Below are 19,186 nucleotides of genomic sequence, written 5' to 3' on the forward strand. Positions count from 1 at the left end.
AAGAGCCCGCCTCCAGCTCCCCATTTGTTCAGCTTCATTGTTCAGTGACATTTGCAGACCTCAGCCCAGCTCTCCATTTCTTTTAGAGCCCCTTTGCTTGCCAAGACCTTGGTCCCTGGCTGGGGGGTTGTGAGGTCCTGTATAGGGCTCTCCTTACCCCCACCACCTGGTTCTGAGGCTGGGCGGGGGAACAGTAACCAGGGTATTTGGACTGCCTTGCTCCACGGCCACTTGTAGCCGCGCCTCAACCTCCAAGGCTGGGCCAGAGGGTGGTGTCATTGGTGTCATCGGAGGGCAGGCTCAGAGCCTCCTCACCACCACCCCTGCTCCCACAGGTTCCCTCATCCAGGTGCCCATGTCAGAAAAGGGCAAGATCACCAGGGGGCGCCTGGGATCTCTGTCCCTTAAGAAAGAGGGCGAACGGCAGTGCTTCCTGTTCTCCAAGCACCTCATCATCTGCACCAGAGGCTCTGGAGGGAAACTGCACCTGACCAAGGTAAGGCCATGGGGGAGGAGCAGCAAGGCCCGGGGCTCAGGTGCACGGGCTCCGCCGTCACCACGGGGCTGGAGGTTCATGGTCCAGCCGGGTGCTGAAGCACTTAGGTGGGCCTTTGTGAGTATGTGAGCATACACCTACACACACACACACACACACACACGCACACACACACGCACACGCACGCATGCACGCACCTTGGCTAAGCTGAGGGTGGGAATGAGCTGAACACCCCCTGGTATCTCCTACTGAAGAGATAGATCATAGGAACTGGAAAGGTAGTGTCAAGCCCCAGAGACTCCCACAGCTGGCCAGGAGTTCTGACGAGCCCTCCTTTAAGGCACAAGTATGAGCATATGATTGTGCAAGTGTGTGTGTGTGTGTGTGTGTGTGTGTGTGTGTGTGTGTGTGTGGTGTGGATAGAGGTGTTGGGGAGAGTGGACAGAATGGAGGGTCCCCTCCAGCCTAGGATTAGAGCAACACAAAGCATCTTTCCCTGTCATCTCCAGGCAAAGATTCTCAGACACCGCCTCCTCGGTCACGGGAAGCCTTCCTCGGGTCAGGTGACCCCGGGAGGCTGCTGAACGGTGGTCACCACATGTGCCCTCTTGTAGCACAAGCTCGGCGGCCTGGCTCATGCCAGCAGGGGGAAGGGAAGAAGCATCTCAGACCCCAGGGCGTTGGTTCCTGCCATGTACTCAACTGCCCAGCCTTCCCTCTTCTCTGGCAAACCGCCTTCGGGTCCTTGAGACCTACCCAAATGCAGCTCTTCTGTAAAGCCTGGGGCACACGCCAAAACTACTGCTCCCCAACACAACTCACAGCTGGTCCCATTGCTCTGAACCCCAGCAGGCCCCAACCCCGTCACACATGGGACCCTGCCAATGCCCTTGCCCTGTGTGCATCAGTTAAACAGATAACCGTCCCCGGAGGAACACTGCATGAGGGATCGGACAGTGGGCTGACAGCGCCTATGCATTTGCTGTGCTGATTTCAAGACCTCGTCTCTCTCCGATGCCATCTCATACCATGTCCATCCCGTGCGAGCAGATGGGATTTCAAATGTGAACATGAGGCAGCCTGGAAAGGAAGGGACAGAAGGTGCCCTTAATTAAGTGAGAGCATCCGGAAAGCCCTTCCTTTGGGGACCCGGAGGCCTGGTCCGTAGCCTCCTGTTGAGCTATTAGATCAAGCGCTGGCTTCAGGGGAATCCCCTGCTTATGTTAACATGTCAACAAATTAGCTGGTTGGCTGCACATGGAGAAATTAATTTACAAATATTAAACACTCTAGCTCCAACCAAATTATGTGTCAAGGGAGGCTTTCATTAATTGTTAGCCCCAATGTCTCTGGCCAGGTCGGGAGGGTCAGGTCTCCTGTCCCTCAGCAGTGGGGTGAGCACGGGCAGGTTGCACTGGAGACACGACGGCAATTTCTTGATCTGAGGCTGGAAGTTCATGTTTTTATGTTGGTTATTTTCATTTGTTTATTTTTGAGTTTTAAATAGTTAGCCTGGAAGCTGGAGACATGGTGACCAGAGGAGAGTCCCTGCTGCTCTTCTGGACCACTCCAGTTTGGTTCTCAGTACTCACGTCAGATGGCTCAGTACGGCCTGTAACTCCAGCTCCAAAGGATCTGACTTCCTCCTCTGGCTTCCATGGGCACCTGCAAACATGTTACCTGCACACACATGTTACATGCACACATACACATGCACAGACACACAAAATAAAAATAATTTTTTGAAGGATAGCTCCTAGAAAAACACAGCATCTGAGAGCTGCTGTGTGTGTACCAGGCAGACCTCAGACAAGTCATGTGACCTCACTAAGCCTCAATTTCCTTATCTGCATAATGGATATGAAAATACTACCCAAGAATGCTGAGGGAGTCCCAGTGCCTGGTACATTAAATTCTCAGTAAGCTAACAGTCATTGTAAACCCTATGATAATGAGCTTGTCCTATTACTGACCGCAAGGCCTCCAATAACAATTACCATGGCCAGTCCCTGTCCCAAGTGTTTCACATATATTTAATTCCTAGAACGCCTCTCAGGCAGACACTATCACTTTCCCAGTTCACAGATAAAGGAAGTAAAACAGGCCAGTAAGAGCGTGCCAGCTGGGGTGCCGCTTGGTGGTAGAGTGCTGGCCTAGCATGCAGAAGGCCTTGGGTTCCAACCTCAGCACCGCAAATGAATAAGGGAATGTCAGAGCTTGATGGGATCGGGGATTCCAAGATTGTTAAGCCCCTTGAAATCACAGGGCAAGGTTACTGTTCAGAAGTCCTGGGAACTTCTCCAGGCCACTAGAGAAGGAAGCAAGAAGCAGACCCCAGGGCCTGGGAATCCCCCCCAATGCTCTCCTCACATGTGGCAGCCTCTATAGCATGAGACCATAAGAATCCAGGCAAGCAGTTAAAAATAAATTCTGAGTTTCGTAACAAAAAAAGTGGGCAGCCTGCCCGGTATTTTCATATATAGATCAGTCACGTGGCTGGGTCTATATTAACAGCAGTTACTGTAGGACAAACACTTCCTGCCTCCCATTTGCAGTGGGTCAGGAGGTCAGGAGCGACTTCGAAGTGGTCTTGGCCCAGGGCACCAGTTGGCAGCAGCATTGTCTGCCCGGCCACGGTGTTCTAAAAGCTTACCCAACCAAGATGGCTCATACACAGAACTCCTGGCGGGAGACCTCGGTTCTTCACCTCTGCCCACAACACGGCACCCGCCTCCCTTGAGACAGGTGATCCAGGAGAGAACCAGGGGGCAAGCGGAGGCTGCAGTCCCCAGAGCCACATGCCTTCATTTGATTCTTTTTATTCAACTCTGATCGCAGCCCAGCCCTCCCCTAAGAGGAAGAGGGTTCTGCTTCCACTTTCAGGGGAAGGTGCTGAGGTTGGAACCCAAGGCCTTCTGCATGCTAGGCCAGCGCTGTACCACCAAGCCACACCCCAGCTGAACCCAGCCCCCACCTAAGGGGAAGAGGGTTCTGCTTCCACTTTCAAAAGGGGGTTCCAAAGCACCTGCGCATAGGAAGACTGCCACCGGATTCCCTTCTCACTAGCGTCAAAGGGAGAGGTGCCCTTCCTTTACTCCTGATAACAGGAAATGAACTCTTGACCTGGGACTGGAACAAGGGCCCTGAGGCTTCCTCAGGACCCCACCAGTAGCTGACCAGGTGATTTAAGGAGCCATTTAACCTCTCTGACTTCACTTCCGAATCCATAAAATGGGGTGAGCAATACAGACAATGGACCCATAAAGCTGGGCTGTTTCACCCTTGGTATCCGGAGGGATTGGCCAAGAACAGGGGGTATGATGTAATTCTCAGAGATGATGATGTGGCAAGAAGAAGCCCAACAGGACAGATTCTGGATTTATCTGCCCACAGTTTGACCTCAGCCTCCAGGGTTGGTTTCCCTGAGAAAATCTCATTTCACCCACCTCAGCAGACCTTGTAAAAGGAAGCTAAGGTCCTTGCCTGCAAAGCAAAATGCCCACTCGGCATATGCTCCACACACACACACGTACATGGATGTGTGGCTGCTTAGTGTAGAGGCCCCTCCAACCCTGATGTTCTGGGACTCCCGCTCTAGCGCATGGACTCCTGGTCCAAAAATGGTGCCTGCTGCTCTTTTTCAGAATGGAGTCATATCCCTCATCGATTGCACCTTAATGGAGGAACCAGAAAACACAGAGGAGGAAGGTCAGTGTACAAGCTGCTTATGTGTGTGCATGCCTACACACACACACACACACACACACACACACACACACACACACACATTCATCAAGGTTGGCAGGAAGAGCAGATGTTGAAACATGGTAGACCCTGGCCCAGATGTAAAAAGGCTAGAGAACAGCCCAGACTGAGGCAGACAGCTCACAGTTGTGTGCCCCTACAGAGAAGACCTTGACCCTGGGAACTTATTCTTTCCAGTAAATGGCTCTCAAGAGTTCCGGGGCCTAGCATGTGTGGTGCCCTGGATTTGATCCTCAGCACCAAAAAGAGAAAAGAAAAGGAGAGTTGAATATCAGTAATAAAATACCTGGGATTTACTTTCATACCAGGGAGCTGTAAACCAAACTGAACGTTCAGCCCAGTCCAGGAAGTTTCAGAGGTTAATGTCGCTTGTCCCAGGTGTTAGCGGAAGGGCTGCTTTGTGAGACCCCCATCTCACCCTGGCACAGCTGCCTCCCTGCTAGGAGACTTAGCTGAGTCCCAGCTCAGAACCCATTGGTGCGGTGAGGGCAGAGGACGTACTACTCGGCACCTCCGGCTCTGAATCAAGAATCTGTGTGCCTGTAAATTACTTGTGCGTGTCAGATCCTCCGTTCTCCACTGTTTGAAATAGTGACTCTCGCCTAGCCAAAAATCATAAAATACTATTCTAAAAGGAGCAACCAGTGGCTTGGCACCCTCCTGGAACCTCTACTGGCATCTAAGTCAGGGACCGGAGAGCCTTACCCAGCTCACAAGCACCCACACTCACTCTGCTAACTTCATGTTTTGTCACTGGAAAAGCCAAAGGAACTGCCCAGGACATAGACCACTTGGATTTTAAGATCGGGGTGGAGCCAAAGGATTCCCCGCCCTTCACAGTCATCTTGGTGGCCTCATCCAGGCAAGAGAAGGCAGCGTGGACCAGTGACATCAGCCAGGTGAGTAGCACTGCCTGTTCCTCAGAGCACATTGTCCCTTCATGTTTGACCTGGTGAGGGACCTAGATGGACAGTGTACAGGGGCATTGTTCTATTAGAGAAGACCAGAACCCTCCAGGTTCATGGTCCCAGCCCAGGCTGAGTCAGCCAATGCATACCATTTGCTGTGTGGATTTAAACCCTTTAGACTGCTAGGCTGTGCTTCCCGCTCCCCAGACCTGTGAATGGCAAGGGTGTCTGCACTTCAGTCTGATCTCTGAGTGCTTATATGCACACACACAAAAATGTCTTGGTGCTACCATCCAAGAATGTTAGATACAGCAGACCTTGAAGAGAGAGCTCCACAGTCCTGAGACACTGGGGCGCCTACTCCAGAGAACCAGGGCAGCAGCCTCCTGAAGTCCAAGCCAGCATTCATATTACCAGAGAAGGATGGAGTTTTGTCCTTTGCAAGCAGTGGAGTCGTCCCCCGCACCTCACTCCCATTTAACCATTACGCAGAAAGCATTGGCTTCCCCTGGAAAGTCAGTAGCCCAAGGCCTTTGGGCACTAGGAGTACAAGAGGTGAGACGTTGAATGAGTAACAGGGCTCTCGGCAGCTCCTGAGAGCTTGTGCTCCAGAAGACAAAGGGCAGTCACATAAAGGCAGGAGCCAGGTCCCATCCCGGGGTGTCTGCCTGTGGCCATGCTCTCTGCAGGGCTGTGGGGTCACGTCAGGAGAGCCACTGGCAGCAGAAAAGGACAGCTATGGCTGGCTTTTGTCCCTGTGCCTCAAGGACTTAGAGAGGGCAGGGGACCCAGTGTGCCTAGAGGGCCTCCCTCACCAGCTCCCTACCTTCTTACCTCTGTGCCCTGCTTCAAAGCAGGGTTTGAGCTCCAGCACTGGAGGAAAAAAAAGAAGCGTTGAAAGAATCTTCCAGATGAAGATCGATAGTAAAGTTCCAAGGATTTGCTTTCATATTGTGGAACTCTAAAAGGAACTGAACACCCAGGCAGTCCATAATAGTTAGATAGCAACATTTCGTGGTCCAGGGGACATCAGGTGGCTAGGCCTTCTGGCAACCTGCCCCTCTAGAATCCACAGAGAACCAAGGCAACATGGGATTTTGCATAATGTAAATCTATTCTTTTGAGTTTTACCCACCCATCCCCCCAAAAAAGAAAAAAAAAAAAAACCAGCATGCCCTGGAGAAAATGGAGAGATCAAACCCAGCTTTTTCCTGTCCCCAGTGAGCCATAGTCATCAAAGGTGCTGGCTGTTCCCCTAAAGGGAACTACAGAGATCATTGCCCTCTAAGCAACATCACTGATGCCCGTGAGTACGGGTCACCCAGCCCCTTCCCTTCAGGAGCCATCCTGGCAGCTTCCTGAGGTCCTCTGCTGTCTCCACAGCACTCTGACTGGAGTTGCTGGCAGAATGAACGTGAAAGAGAGTCTCTGTGTGGTGGGGAAATCCGTCTGAAAAACACAAAGACGGAAAGCTTCCGCTGTGTCCTACCTCCTTTGGGGGTCTGGCTTTGACATAGAGACTGAGCCTGGAAGCACCTGCCACCCACTGCGCCAGCTTTCTGGCTTCCACTTCCCAGTGGCCTTAGCACCAGCCTCCACTAACACACAGCCTCAAAGCCATAGATTCATGATATGCATGGAGCTCCCCAAATCCTTGATCCAGGAGACCCCCACAGCAGAAATGTTAAGCCCAGGACACAGGGCCAGAAGGTGAAAAGAGGCAGTCCCTCTCCCAAGACTAATTTTCTGTGTTTGGTTTGGTCTCTTTTTTGTTTGAAGATAGAGTCTCACTATGTAGCCCGGGCTGGTCTCAAACTTGTGATCCTCCTGCCTCAACCTCCTAAGTGCACTCCCCATGAGTAGATTGGAAATGTAGGAACCACCTCCAACATCAGAACATTGACACTGGGGGCAGGGCAGAGGACGCATGTACTGTACACACTCTGGTGCAGAGGCTCGCTAGGTAGCTTCCCAGGGAGCTCAGATCACTGTGGGGAAACCTCATTCTTGGCACTGGCCTCACAGGATGCAGCAGAGTGGCCAGAGTCTGATGCATCTCCTTGGCAAACACCCAGGTAAAGCAGGAGTCATCCAACCCATCTGGGCAGATAGGGAAACAGACTCAAGAAGGCCAACTCAGTCTCGCAAGGTCACTTGACTTCCAAAATTTGAATGATGCTTGCTGTGTTGGCCTTGGCCTTGCCTAGACAGTGCCCTTGAAGCCTGAGGACCCTGTCTGCAGGCTGAGAGAGCCCCAGTTGGGTCTGGGATCCAGTGTGGAGATGAATGAGTTCTGAGCCTGGGGGTCCCCTCTGTTTCCAGTGTGTGGACAATATCCGGTGCAATGGACTCATGATGAATGCCTTTGAAGAAAATTCCAAGGTCACTGTGCCACAGATGATCAAGTAAGTGCCCTTTACCTGTCTGCACTCCAGACGCAAGCACTAATCAGAGATAGCCAGGACCTGAGCAGGTCCAGCCTCCAAGGCTCCAAAGATGCTGTGTTTTGTGATGGAGGCTTGGGATGTCTGTTTGAGGTTTTGAATGAATGTCTGTTCGGTCAGCTGCTTTGATGTAGCTCTTGTTGTGGTTGGTTGGCTTTGCACAATTTGGCTTTTTTAAATAAATCTTTATTTACACGTTGGTTGTTTTTTTACATTGGACTTTTAAAAATATAATATTAGGAATGAAAATTTCACATATTGTTTCTTAAGGATTTTTCTTCTAATTTCAAAATAAACACATAGAACATTTCAAAATACATCAAAAACCTAATTGCAGGATGCAGCTGCAGGGCAAATGCTCCTATTTGAGCAGTCCCTCGGGACAAAGGGGATGGTGTCCTTTGGACACAGTTTTCCCAGCCCTGCCCCCATGCAGCACAGCTTCCATAATCCAACCTCCCCCTCCTTCCTTCCCCAACCCTGCAGCACCTTGGCTGTCTGGCTCCCATCTCAACCTGTGAATCCCAAGACTGATAATGTCACTGGATACCTCCCAGGACCCCACTCCCCACTGGCCTGTGTGTAGATGACTATGGCTGCTATATGATGTGAATCTCTGCTATTTCCAGTGAGTGCCCTGGGACAGTGCATCCCACAAGACTTAGTGTCTGAAGGATGCCAGACTCCTGTTGTTCACACTTTGCGCCAAGATAAAGGCAAGCACTCGATGAGCCTACTGTGTGCTGATGTTACATGTCTCCACAGTGAGAAATCACTCTGATCATTTAGAGATGAATGAAGGAAAAACTCTTTAATAATAGCATGTGATTGATTCTAATGCACAAAAGGGGACAAGCCTTCAACAGATATTTACCAGCCTTTATATGCCTTTGGCTCATTAATTCCCAATGCACTGTCATCCTTAAGTCTCTTTTAGGTCCCAATCGAAGGTTACACTCTGAACAATTTAAACAAAGACAGGAGGCTGCAAGTCTGGCCTCTTGGGCAGTTGGGAGATTTACACAGCAATGATATTGCCACGATTATTTCTCAAGTCCACCAGTGCTGTTCTTTTTGAATAGTTGCTAACTGGGGTCATCTCTCTCATCTGGTAGAATTATGTTTTGTGGTGTACCGGGTCTTAATGACATTTGTCACCTGTGTTACCCACTTGAGTTGCCCCTTAGAGGCATGGTCTTTGACAGGAGAATGCACCTAATGGCTGATTGTAAGTCAGGGGTGGCTTCATTGTCGTGGGAATAGAGCCTAATTGCAGATCAATCCTGGCGAACAAACATTGGCTGAAGTGTTTTCCCAGCAATGCTAAACTCGAATTATTTCTAGCAAGCCTGGGTAGTGTAACACTTACATTTGAGGTGTAAGGCACTGCGCCCTTAGTTAGCTTAATTCTACTTTGTGTGACTTAATGTCTCCTAAGCAAGTTTATTAGCAATTCCTTTATAGAATCAATTTTATTACTTGGAGTTTCTCCTCCATTTGGGGGGGGGGGGTCAGCAGAAACAGGTTTGGGGGCATCAGGTCCCTTAAACTTCTTTGAAACTGGTCAGGTATCATTCCCCTCACCACCGCATTGCTGAACGCCCAGAGGTGGTGGCGGGTGGGACCCGTAGGAAGAGCTGTTCAGTGAACCAAAGAGACACACAGTGAAATGCCTCTGTGGGGAGTAAGGGGAGAGCCATAAGACAGCTTGTGTGGTACTGGAAGGGTGCGGGGGACGGATACAGGGCCGATTCACTGAGCACAGTCAAGCAAGGCTTCCTTGAAAAAGGAACCCAGAGCTGACATTGAGTGCCAGTTGCAGTTAAATAGAAAGGCATTCTGGGAAGAAGGAACAATGTGAGTATTTGCACAAAGGCAAGACAGTGCAATGTGTTTGAGAAATGATGATTAATCTCATTGGGCGGCAGGGTTATGAGACTTGGAGTGCCATGCAGGCAGTAACCTGGGTGAGCTCTACTCTCCAGGTACCTGATCAGACCGATTATCCTCTAGGCCTTGGAGCAGACAGGCTCAGGGGCCAAATTCAGATGTGTCACCCTAGGGTTTGGTGAGTCCATTTGAAACACAGAGGAAGAAGCAGGGATGGGAGTGGAGAAATGGAACAGGAAGTTAGGGGGGCTTATGGTCAAGTGCCAGCCCCACATTACCGAGTGACAGACTACTCTCCTGCCCTGCCTCCCCCCGTGTTGTGTCAACCTTCCCTGCTGCACAGACCAGAGTGAAAGTAAGATGAGCGAGCCCAACCTATAGAACGCACTTGGGTCTGTAGCGCACACTTGCCTTCTCTGAGATGTAAAAAGGCACACCTGCCTGACCATAGCTGAGCATGCCAGTTAGCCTCACCAACAGCTGTGAGGTTATCTGCATGTAGGCGTCATCAGTGGACGTCTGGCTTAAAACTTCATGAACATTGAACATCCCTGGTACCTCGTATATCTTAAGTGTACCAAGAATATCGGGTGTCTCTGCGGTCCATTGTTCCTGTCCTGCCTTCAACAAGCTGTAGTTGATAAGTACATCTGCGGTGTCTCACGAGCTATTCCTCCACTTCATTTCACTTCTCGTTTCTCTGACCTTTTTATAGCACAGTCAGACTTTATTAACTAACACCGTGTGGTGAAAGATGGGGCTGCTGAGGTATGTGGGATCCAGTTAACAGTGTCGTGTCTGGCCAGCTGTTGGGTTTTATTCTGTAGGTGGTAGGGTTGGACCCCAAAGGTATCAACCCCACCCCCTTAAGGGCCACTCTGATAGAGCACTCGGGAGCAATGGTATCAGCTGGAAAAAGGCAAGGAGCTGAGCCGGGGACTTGGCGCCAGCATGTTTCTAGGATGTCCTGCAACAAAGCTGAGTTAGAAGGCCTTGCCTCTGTTTCTCTGAGATGGTCTCTTTTGAAGTGCTGTTATCTCTGGAGGCCATGTGGTTTAGTCTACACACTATGGGTTGGACTCACTTACCCAGCTTCCCCTCTGGTCCACGCAGCAGGGAAGGTTGATGCAGCCAGTAATGGAGAAGCAGGACAGAAAGGCAGTGTGTAGCCAGTAATGAGGCTGCCATTTGTCCACATGCTACCCTAATCTACTGTTCCACTTCTCCACCTTCCGGATTCACCCTCCTGCTCATTTGGAGGCTCTTGGGAAAAGGCTATTTATTGATATTTCAAATCCCCGTATTTCCAGGGAAAGTATTTGGGAGTTGAACCTGGGGCCTCACACACACTTGGCAAGTACTCTACCGCCCAGTTGCACCACCAGCTCCCCAAACCCCAAAAAAAGTGCCTTAGAAATGGTACAAATGAGAAAATGAGTCCATATGTTCAGTTCCTTAGAGCTCTGTCCATATCCTTGAGTGGGAAACACCCTCTGCAGAGGCAGTGAATTCAGCCAATTCACTTAGAGCTTTCTGTATTCCATGTCCCATGCTCGGCCTCTTAAATTGGTTCATTCATCCCACTCTCAAGGAAGCTTTGTGGAAGGCCTTGTTTCCAGCTCACAGATGAGGAGACTAAGAAGTGAAGAGTAGGCATTGTCTAGGAAACGAGAGCAGAGCTGGCATCAAGCTGTGTCCTTCACACCGGCCCCAAGGATGCTCTTATGGTTGATTGTGGTATCCCCCATTACCTCATGTGTTTCAGCACTAAGTGTCCCGCTGGTGACACTATTCTGAGAAATTGTAGAGCCTTCAAAAGGCTGAACCCAGTTGGAGGAAGTGAATCCCAAGAGGACAAAAGGGCTTGTGAGTTATAATAACCAGGCCCTGCTTCTGGGTTCATCCGGATGTAAGCTAGCTGCTGCACCACGCCTCATGCCCCGACCCTGTGGTGGACTGCCTGTATCAACCTCCTCCCTTGAGTCGCTGCTGCGTTATGTCACAACTGTGAGAAAAGTAAGCCTTACAGGTGTAAGCCTGTCCTCACCTCGGCAGTCAGTCCAGGCTGAACTCCTCTTTTCTGTGGGGGTTTTTGGCTCTGGGAGTTCATTATGATAAGATTTCCTTTCCATAAGAGCATATATTTATCTGTTCACCTATATACTCCTCTAGTAACATCCCACCAGAAACACAAAAGGGCTAAGACAGCTACTAGCTGCAAGTAAAAACAACGAATGAGATACAGCCATCAGTGTATAGGGAATACAGGCCAACAAAAATGAGGCAGGAAAATCAAGTGAAGACTGCATCTCACTCAGGTATCAAAGTTAAAAAAATATACAGGGGGAGGGGGCATCAAATTCAGCTATTTGTTATATGGAGGGGCTTAAGTCCTTGATTGGTTCTCCATTTGGGACTGTTGCTGAGGACTTACCTATGAATATGTAGAGCCTGATCTGACTCAAAAGTATCTTTCTAGAAAGATTTCATAGTTCTTCCATTGAGTGTCCCAGGGATATCACATCTGTGACACCACTTCCCACTCTTAATCTGAAGAGCGTAGATCACAGCATATTGTACTTCAAGACCAGGATCAGTAAGGCCTGCCATCCCCTTCTGCTGGAGGACAAGGTTTCTCCCTCACTGTCTTTCTCTGAAAGTTGTACCCTTCATGGACCCCAAGTTGACATGATGATGTCATCCAGCTTCCTGTTCAGTAGGCCAGGCTTCTGTGAAAAACCTAGGGACTAGTCTCCAAACTCCAGAGACACCTCGAGGTGGCAAAAACTGGTTTCCCAGTTTCTCTTCACTTGGAATACTGGAATTTCCCAGTTATCTTTTTTTCCCACCCCATATTACCTTTCTTTCTTTCTTTCTTACTTTTTTTTTAAGATAGGGTCTCACTATATAGCCCTGACTGGTCTAGAACTTACTAGGTATACCAAGCTGGCTTTGAATTCAGAGAAATCTGCCCCACTCTGCCTCCCAAGTACTGATGGTAAAGCATGTACCACCACACCTGGTCCTAAGTATTTTTTTAATTGAGACAAATTCATTTAAAAGTACAAGCCAGTAGATTTCAGTGTATTCACTATGTTGTACAGCTGACACCAGCTTCTACTTCTAAGCTACTCCCATCACCATTCACGGAAGAAAGGGATGGCATACATGTGAACAGTCAGTCCCAAAGCACCCACCGAACACCCAACATCCACCAGATTAGTTCCTGTTACTGTGATTTGCCTGTTCTGTGCTTTCTTATCAATGGGACCATAGTGCACATGGGCCTGTTTCACTTAGCGTGATGTCTTCAAGGCTTATCCATGTTGTAGTATGTCAGTGCTTCATTTCTTCTCATGTGCACTGTGTTTCATTTGTCCATTCATCTGCTGATAGACATTTGTGGGTTGTTTCCGTTCTGCTCTATTATGAACAATGCCACTGTAAACATAAATGTGCATATTTTATGTGAATAGAATTCTTGTGTGTTGGGAATTTGGAAGCACATTTTTACAAGTTTGTTGTATTTTTCCGATACTGTTGGGGGTTGGTGTATACTGGAGGATTTTAGGATCCTGGGGGAAAGAGTTACAGCTCTTTCTTGGTGTTATCCTTCTAAAGTTTCCCGTGCTCACTTAGTAAAACTCTTCCTGACTGGGAGGCGGGGGTTGACAAGGTGGCCTGGTGGTAGCCTCAGCCCTGGTCTAGTGAAGAGATACCATGGGCCCAAACACCCTTAGGCATGTGCCACCTCTTCCTCCCTGCTCAGCCTTCAGGCCCAATGCCTCCTTATATTGTGTTGATGGTGGCATCTGTACACATGTCACCTCTTCCTGCTCCCTCCCTCCACAGGTCCGATGCCTCCTTATATTGTGATGATGTTGACATTCGCTTCAGCAAAACCATGAATTCTTGCAAAGTGCTGCAGATCCGGTACGCCAGTGTGGAGCGGCTGCTGGAGCGGCTGACAGACCTTCGCTTCCTGAGTATCGACTTCCTCAACACCTTCTTGCACTCCTACCGTGTCTTCACCACCGCCGTGGTGGTCCTAGACAAGCTCATCACCATCTACAAGAAACCCATCAGTGCCATCCCCGCCAGGTGCACGCACGGCCCTTGCCATCACCATCTACAGGAATCCCTGGGTTTTGAGAAGGTGGCTAAGTGGGTAAAGGCACCTGCTGCCAAGCCTGATGATCTAAGCTTGACTCCTGGAACCATCCCGGTGGGAGGAGAGAACTCACTCCTGCAAGATGTCCTCTGACTTCCACACTCACTCTATGACCTGAACATCCACACACACACACACACACACACACACACACACGCACGCACGCACGCACGCACGCACGCACGCACGCACGCACGGGCACACACTCACATACATACATTAACTACTTAATTAAAGGTGAAAAATATTTTCAAGGGAATCCCATCAGCACCATTCCCCACTAGTACGTGCACCCCCTCCCAAACCCACAGATCTTCCAGGCCAAAGAGATCCGTGGAGAAGAGGCTGTCCCAGAAGCGAGGAGGTGGTGGCACACACCATACCCAGACCACAGAAGGAGTACATTTTGAGTCTGTTTTTTATTTTTCCAAAGGAGACTGGACATGGGGGTACAAGGCTATAACCCCAAAGCTCTATAGCTGAGTGCCAAGAGCAGAAGCACAAGACCATCCAGAGCTGTACAACCTGTTAGAGGTCTACTTGGGAGGATGACATTCTCTAGGGAGGGGATCACTCTGCTCTCCCTCCCTTCCCCAAAGCCCGGAGGCCCTTGAGGTCTAGCCATCCATGCTGCTGCTTACTAAGCCTCTTTTACCTCCTCTGCCTTGCTCAGGGAAGCCAAGAGACATCCGTTGTTCTTCCTTCACTATACCCCTTTGGGAAACATAGGGCCCACCCTTTATAGAAAGATGGAAAGATGGAAGGGAGAGAGACAGGCAGGAAGGTTCTCCTGCTCTGTGTATACCCATCATGCTTTGAAGAGAGGTAGCCCTTCATGGTATGCTCAAGGTACATCCTTCAGTGGACAGAACCCTTTAGCCACCTTGGATTTGAGGCCATCTTTCATGCCTATGTCACTGAGGCTCAGTTCTCCAGTGCGCAAGCTAGGGTCCAGGAAAGCCAAGAGACTTTCCACAAGGCCCCTACAGCTCTGGCTGAGGTGGTCTTAAATGCAGGCCTGGCCTCGGGATTCCTGAGGCGCTGCACTTCCACCCCCTCGAAACCCAGTGGACTCGTGAAACCCCTCAGGTGCCATGGTGTAGACACTGGGTTTAGAGCCAGAGGCATCAGATGAGTCACTGCCTGTCCCTGAGCCTCTGCTTCCTCGCCCACAAGCATCCCTTAGGACCACTGTGTGGACATGGGCAGAGCATGCAGGTGAGAGCAGCCTCCCGTGGATGGATGGAGGCTCTGCAAAGGCCTGCAGTCAGGAGGCTTAACACCACAGAAGAAGGCAGCATCAGATCACGCCACCACCAAACATCCAGCCTACTCAACCCCTACGGGTATAGACATTTGTCCCCAGGCCCTTTAATCCCAACCCTGTACAGGTTCCCACCCCCAGCATCAAGGATCATGCACAAAAGGGAGACACCGCCATCAGCCACCCTGAGCCTTATTGGAAGCAGGCCAGGTGGACAACACTACACCAACAGCTCTTTCTCCCCCTCCCCTCCCCTCCCCACAGGTCACTGGAGCTCCTGTTTGCCAGCGGCCAGAACAATAAGCTTCTGTACGGAGAACCCCCCAAGTCACCTCGTGCCACCCGCAAGTTCTCCTCACCACCACCCTTGTCCATCAATACGTCGTCTCCAAGCCGCAGGCGGAAGCTGTCCCTCAACATCCCCATCATCACAGGCGGCAAGGCGCTGGACCTGGCTGCATTCAGCTGCAGCTCCAATGGCTTCACCAGCATGCACTCACCCATGTCTCCCTTCAGCAAGTCCACACTGGACACCAGCAAGCTCTGTGTGACCAGCAGTTTCACCAAGAAGACTCCAGACGAGACCGATACAACTACAACCACAACTACAATGACGACCACAACCACCACCATGACCCAGACCCCAACCCAGACCCCCACCCGGACCTCAAACCCAGCCTCAACCCCAACCTGGACCCCAACCCAGACCCCAACCCAGACCCCAATCCAGACCCCAGCCCAGACCCCAGCTCAGACCCCAACCCAGACCCCAATCCGGACCCCAGCCCAGACCCCAACCCAGACCCCAACCCAGACCCCAATCCGGACCCCAGCCCAGACCCCAACCCAGACCCCAATCCGGACCCCAGCCCAGACCCCAACCCAGACCCCAATCCGGACCCCAGCCCAGACCCCAACCCAGACTCCAATCCGGACCCCAGCTCAGACCCCAACCCAGACTCCAATCCGGACCCCAACCCAGACCCCAATCTGGACCCCAGCCCAGACCCCAACCCAGACCCCAACCCGGACCCCAACCCCAGCCCCAACCCCAACCCAGCCCTTAACCCAGCCCCAACCCCACCCCAGACACCAACCCAGACCCCAACCCCAGCTCTAACTCCATCTGCAACTCCAGAGAAGCCTGAGGAGTCCTCAGCCCTTAGCAAGCAGAGTGAGTGGCTATGTGAACAGAACCACTCCATTAGCACTCATCACAGTGAGGCTGGGCTGGGCTTTCAAGGCCTCTGTTGTACAGGATGTAGGCCGTGCAGACTGGTAGCCATGTAGAGGGGATAGGTTGCCAAGGCAAGGACAGCATAAACTCCCATGATATCATCACACTTTAGATGAGTCCAAATTCTCAGGTTTGTGCCTCCCCTCTCCTTGTCACACAGTAGCATCCTGCATCCTTGTATTCAAGTCATATCATTAGCTCCTGCCCTCAGGATTCACAGTCTAGCTTGGGGACCGAACTGAACACTGAGCAGTGGACACCTGGTGCCCATTACATCTGAAAGGTGATAGAAGAGCACAGAGGATAGACCAGGGACACCATCAGGAAAGTTGGAGGATTACTAATGGACCCATTAGATTGGATGTTCACCAACAGAAAGGAAGAGCATTCCAGACAAAAGTAATGGAGTGTAAAATGCTGAAGAATAAGGGAAGCATTGTAGGCTCTGGGAACAGCTCAGCACACCTGGAGCACCAAAGGTAGTGGCAGTGGCCCAAGATCCTGCTGGGGCAGCCAAGGTCTTCCTTCCCATCCACAGCCTCTCCTGGCCATTGTAGAAGGGTCCCATTTGGTTCTGTGTTAGTTCAGATCAGGCCATATGCTAGGAACCACCACCATAGTCTTGCTCTGTGTGTGTGTGTGTGTGTGTGTGTGTGTGTGTGTGTGTGTGTGTGTGTGTGTGTCAATGTATGTCTGTGTGTCTGTCCATGTGTCTGTCTGTCTGTCTGTGGGTGTGTGTGCACATGTGTATATACACATGCTTGAGCTGATCACAAACCCCAGCATTTGAAAAGGAGGCAGAACTGGAAAGAAGAGAAGCCACACAAGGCTCCATCTCTAAAGGACATTCCCATGGTACATGCAACAAATAGGTAACTGTGTGTGTGTGTGTGTGTGTGTGTGTGTGTGTGTGTGTGTGTTTGTGTGTATGACTCACACAGCTGAAAGTTGGTAGCTAAGATGACAGCTTGCCAGAGAACCCAAATTATGCACATCCAATGTGCATAATGTATGGGATCTTAGACAGGCAACAGTGTGATGCTCAGAATTCTGTCCAGCACAAACCTGCAGTGAGATGCCATTGCTACTTTGTGGAATGCAGCCTGGGTCAGACCTACAAAGCCACCTGGTACCAGGTCCTAAGGGATGATTGTGGGCAAGGAAGCAGAGGCTCAGGGACAGGCAGTGAGTCATCTGATGCCTCTGGCTCTAAACCCAGTGTCTACACCATGGCACCTGAGGGGTTTCACGTGTCCACTGGGTTTCGAGGGGGTGGAAGTGCAGTGCCTTAGGAATCCTGAGGCCAGGCCTGCATTTAAGACCACCTCAACCAGAGTTGTGGAAAGTCTCTTGGGCCCTAGCTTGCACATTGGAGAGCTGAATGACCCAAGGCCCCCGTAGTCTGTCTGTGTGCTTCTGTGAGCTGGGTGGGTGTGCTTCTAAAGAGACCTGTGGCTTCCAGGTGTTTTATAAACAGGCTCGAGTGCACTCACCTTCTAGTTGGGGAAACAGACTCAGAGCAGTTAAGTCCCCTCCCCCAAGGCTCTGAGAAGGTGGCTCAGTTGGTGAATTGATTGCCACACAAGCACGAAGACCTGTGTTGAGTCTCTAACCCCTACATTAGAAAGCCAGGCTCCGAGGCACAACCCTACAATTCCAGTGCTGAGAAGGCGGCCAGGAAGCTCCCAGACGCTCTTGATAGCTATTTTAACTGACATTTAGTGAGCTACTGGTTCAGCGAGAGACCCTGTCTCAGAAAAATTAAGTGAAGCACAATTAAAGAGGGCACGTGCCAGGCAGTGGTGGTGGCATACGCCTTTAATCCCAGCACTCGGGAGGCAGAGGCAGGTGAATCTCTGTGAGTTCGAGGTCAACCTGGGCTACAGAGTGAGTTCCAGGAAAGGCGCAAAGCTACACAGAGAAACCATGTCTCGAACCCCCCCCCCAAAAAAAAAGAGGGCACGTGATGTCAACTTCCATATTACATACGTGCACATACACACACACACACACACACACACACACACACACACACACACACAACTTCTTCAGCAAAACCTCACACTGTCCAAAGAGTATATAGACCCTGACTCTCCCCTGATTAGGAAACTAATACTTATTTCAGACCAGAAGCAAGAGATGAGATATGAAACAGGATTCCCCCAAGATATCTTCCCCAAAACAGAAACACCTTGCTACTCAGTATGGTCCATTGCTCAGCCACATGAACATCACCAGAAGCTTGTTAGAAATGCAGATATTTGGGCCTGGAGATATAGCTCAGATGAAGCATACTGCTTATCTCCAATTGATAACAGCTTGCAAAGGAAAAACCAGTTTTCTCTAATAGTCTCACAGGGTATACAAACCACACTTAAGGGCAGGCCCCATGCCCTGGAGTAGATGGCCAACACGAAATGAACTCAATGGCATTTTTGAAGTTTTCTTTGTCTCATAATGTCTGAGCTTATATGTTATGTTTTCCAGTTTTGTGTTTTTATGGGATTTCTGTGTGTTCTAATATGTATGCTGAGTCTATGTTTTCTTATGATTTTTCATTGGCTCTTTTTCCTGTTTGTTTTTTCCTACTCCTTTTGTTGTTGTTGTTCTTGTTGTTGTTGTTACTTAGATGTCTATTTTCTAATGAGAGCAAGAAAGGGTGTGATTTGGGTGAGTAAGGAGGTGGGAAGGATATGGGAGGAGTTGGGGGGGGGAACCTGAGTCAGAATATATTGTATGAAAAATCTGTTTTCAATTAAAAAAGAGAGTGCTTGCCTAGCACAAAGCCCTAGATTCAATCCCCAGCACTGTATAAAATCTGGTGTGGTTGGTGTATGCCTGTAACCCCAGAACTTGGAGGGTAGGTGCAAGAGAATCAGAAATTCAAGGTCATCGTTAGCTACATAGCAAGTTCAAGGCTAGCCTAAGCTACATGAGATCCTGTCTCAAAAAAATGAAGGAAAGAAAGACTTCCTTGTTCCATGTAGACAGGAGCTGTATTACAACCTGCT

General features: G+C 50.2%; 1 protein-coding gene across 1 annotated transcript in view; it reads left to right on the forward strand.

Moving 5' to 3' along the window:
* Rasgrf1 (Ras protein specific guanine nucleotide releasing factor 1) overlaps window positions 1-19,186 on the forward strand; it is a 114,442-nt gene that overhangs the window by 65,216 nt on the left and 30,040 nt on the right. Inside the window, exons 10-16 of the mRNA XM_028865955.2 lie at window positions 336-496; window positions 4,141-4,204; window positions 5,024-5,160; window positions 7,492-7,574; window positions 13,356-13,604; window positions 15,203-15,528; window positions 16,068-16,112. Coding sequence (XP_028721788.1) covers window positions 336-496; window positions 4,141-4,204; window positions 5,024-5,160; window positions 7,492-7,574; window positions 13,356-13,604; window positions 15,203-15,528; window positions 16,068-16,112 — 1,065 coding nt within the window. The remainder of the gene's footprint in view (window positions 1-335; window positions 497-4,140; window positions 4,205-5,023; window positions 5,161-7,491; window positions 7,575-13,355; window positions 13,605-15,202; window positions 15,529-16,067; window positions 16,113-19,186) is intronic.

This window comes from Peromyscus leucopus, chromosome 7, assembly GCF_004664715.2.
Source record: "Peromyscus leucopus breed LL Stock chromosome 7, UCI_PerLeu_2.1, whole genome shotgun sequence".
Classification (NCBI taxonomy): Eukaryota; Metazoa; Chordata; class Mammalia; order Rodentia; family Cricetidae; genus Peromyscus; species Peromyscus leucopus.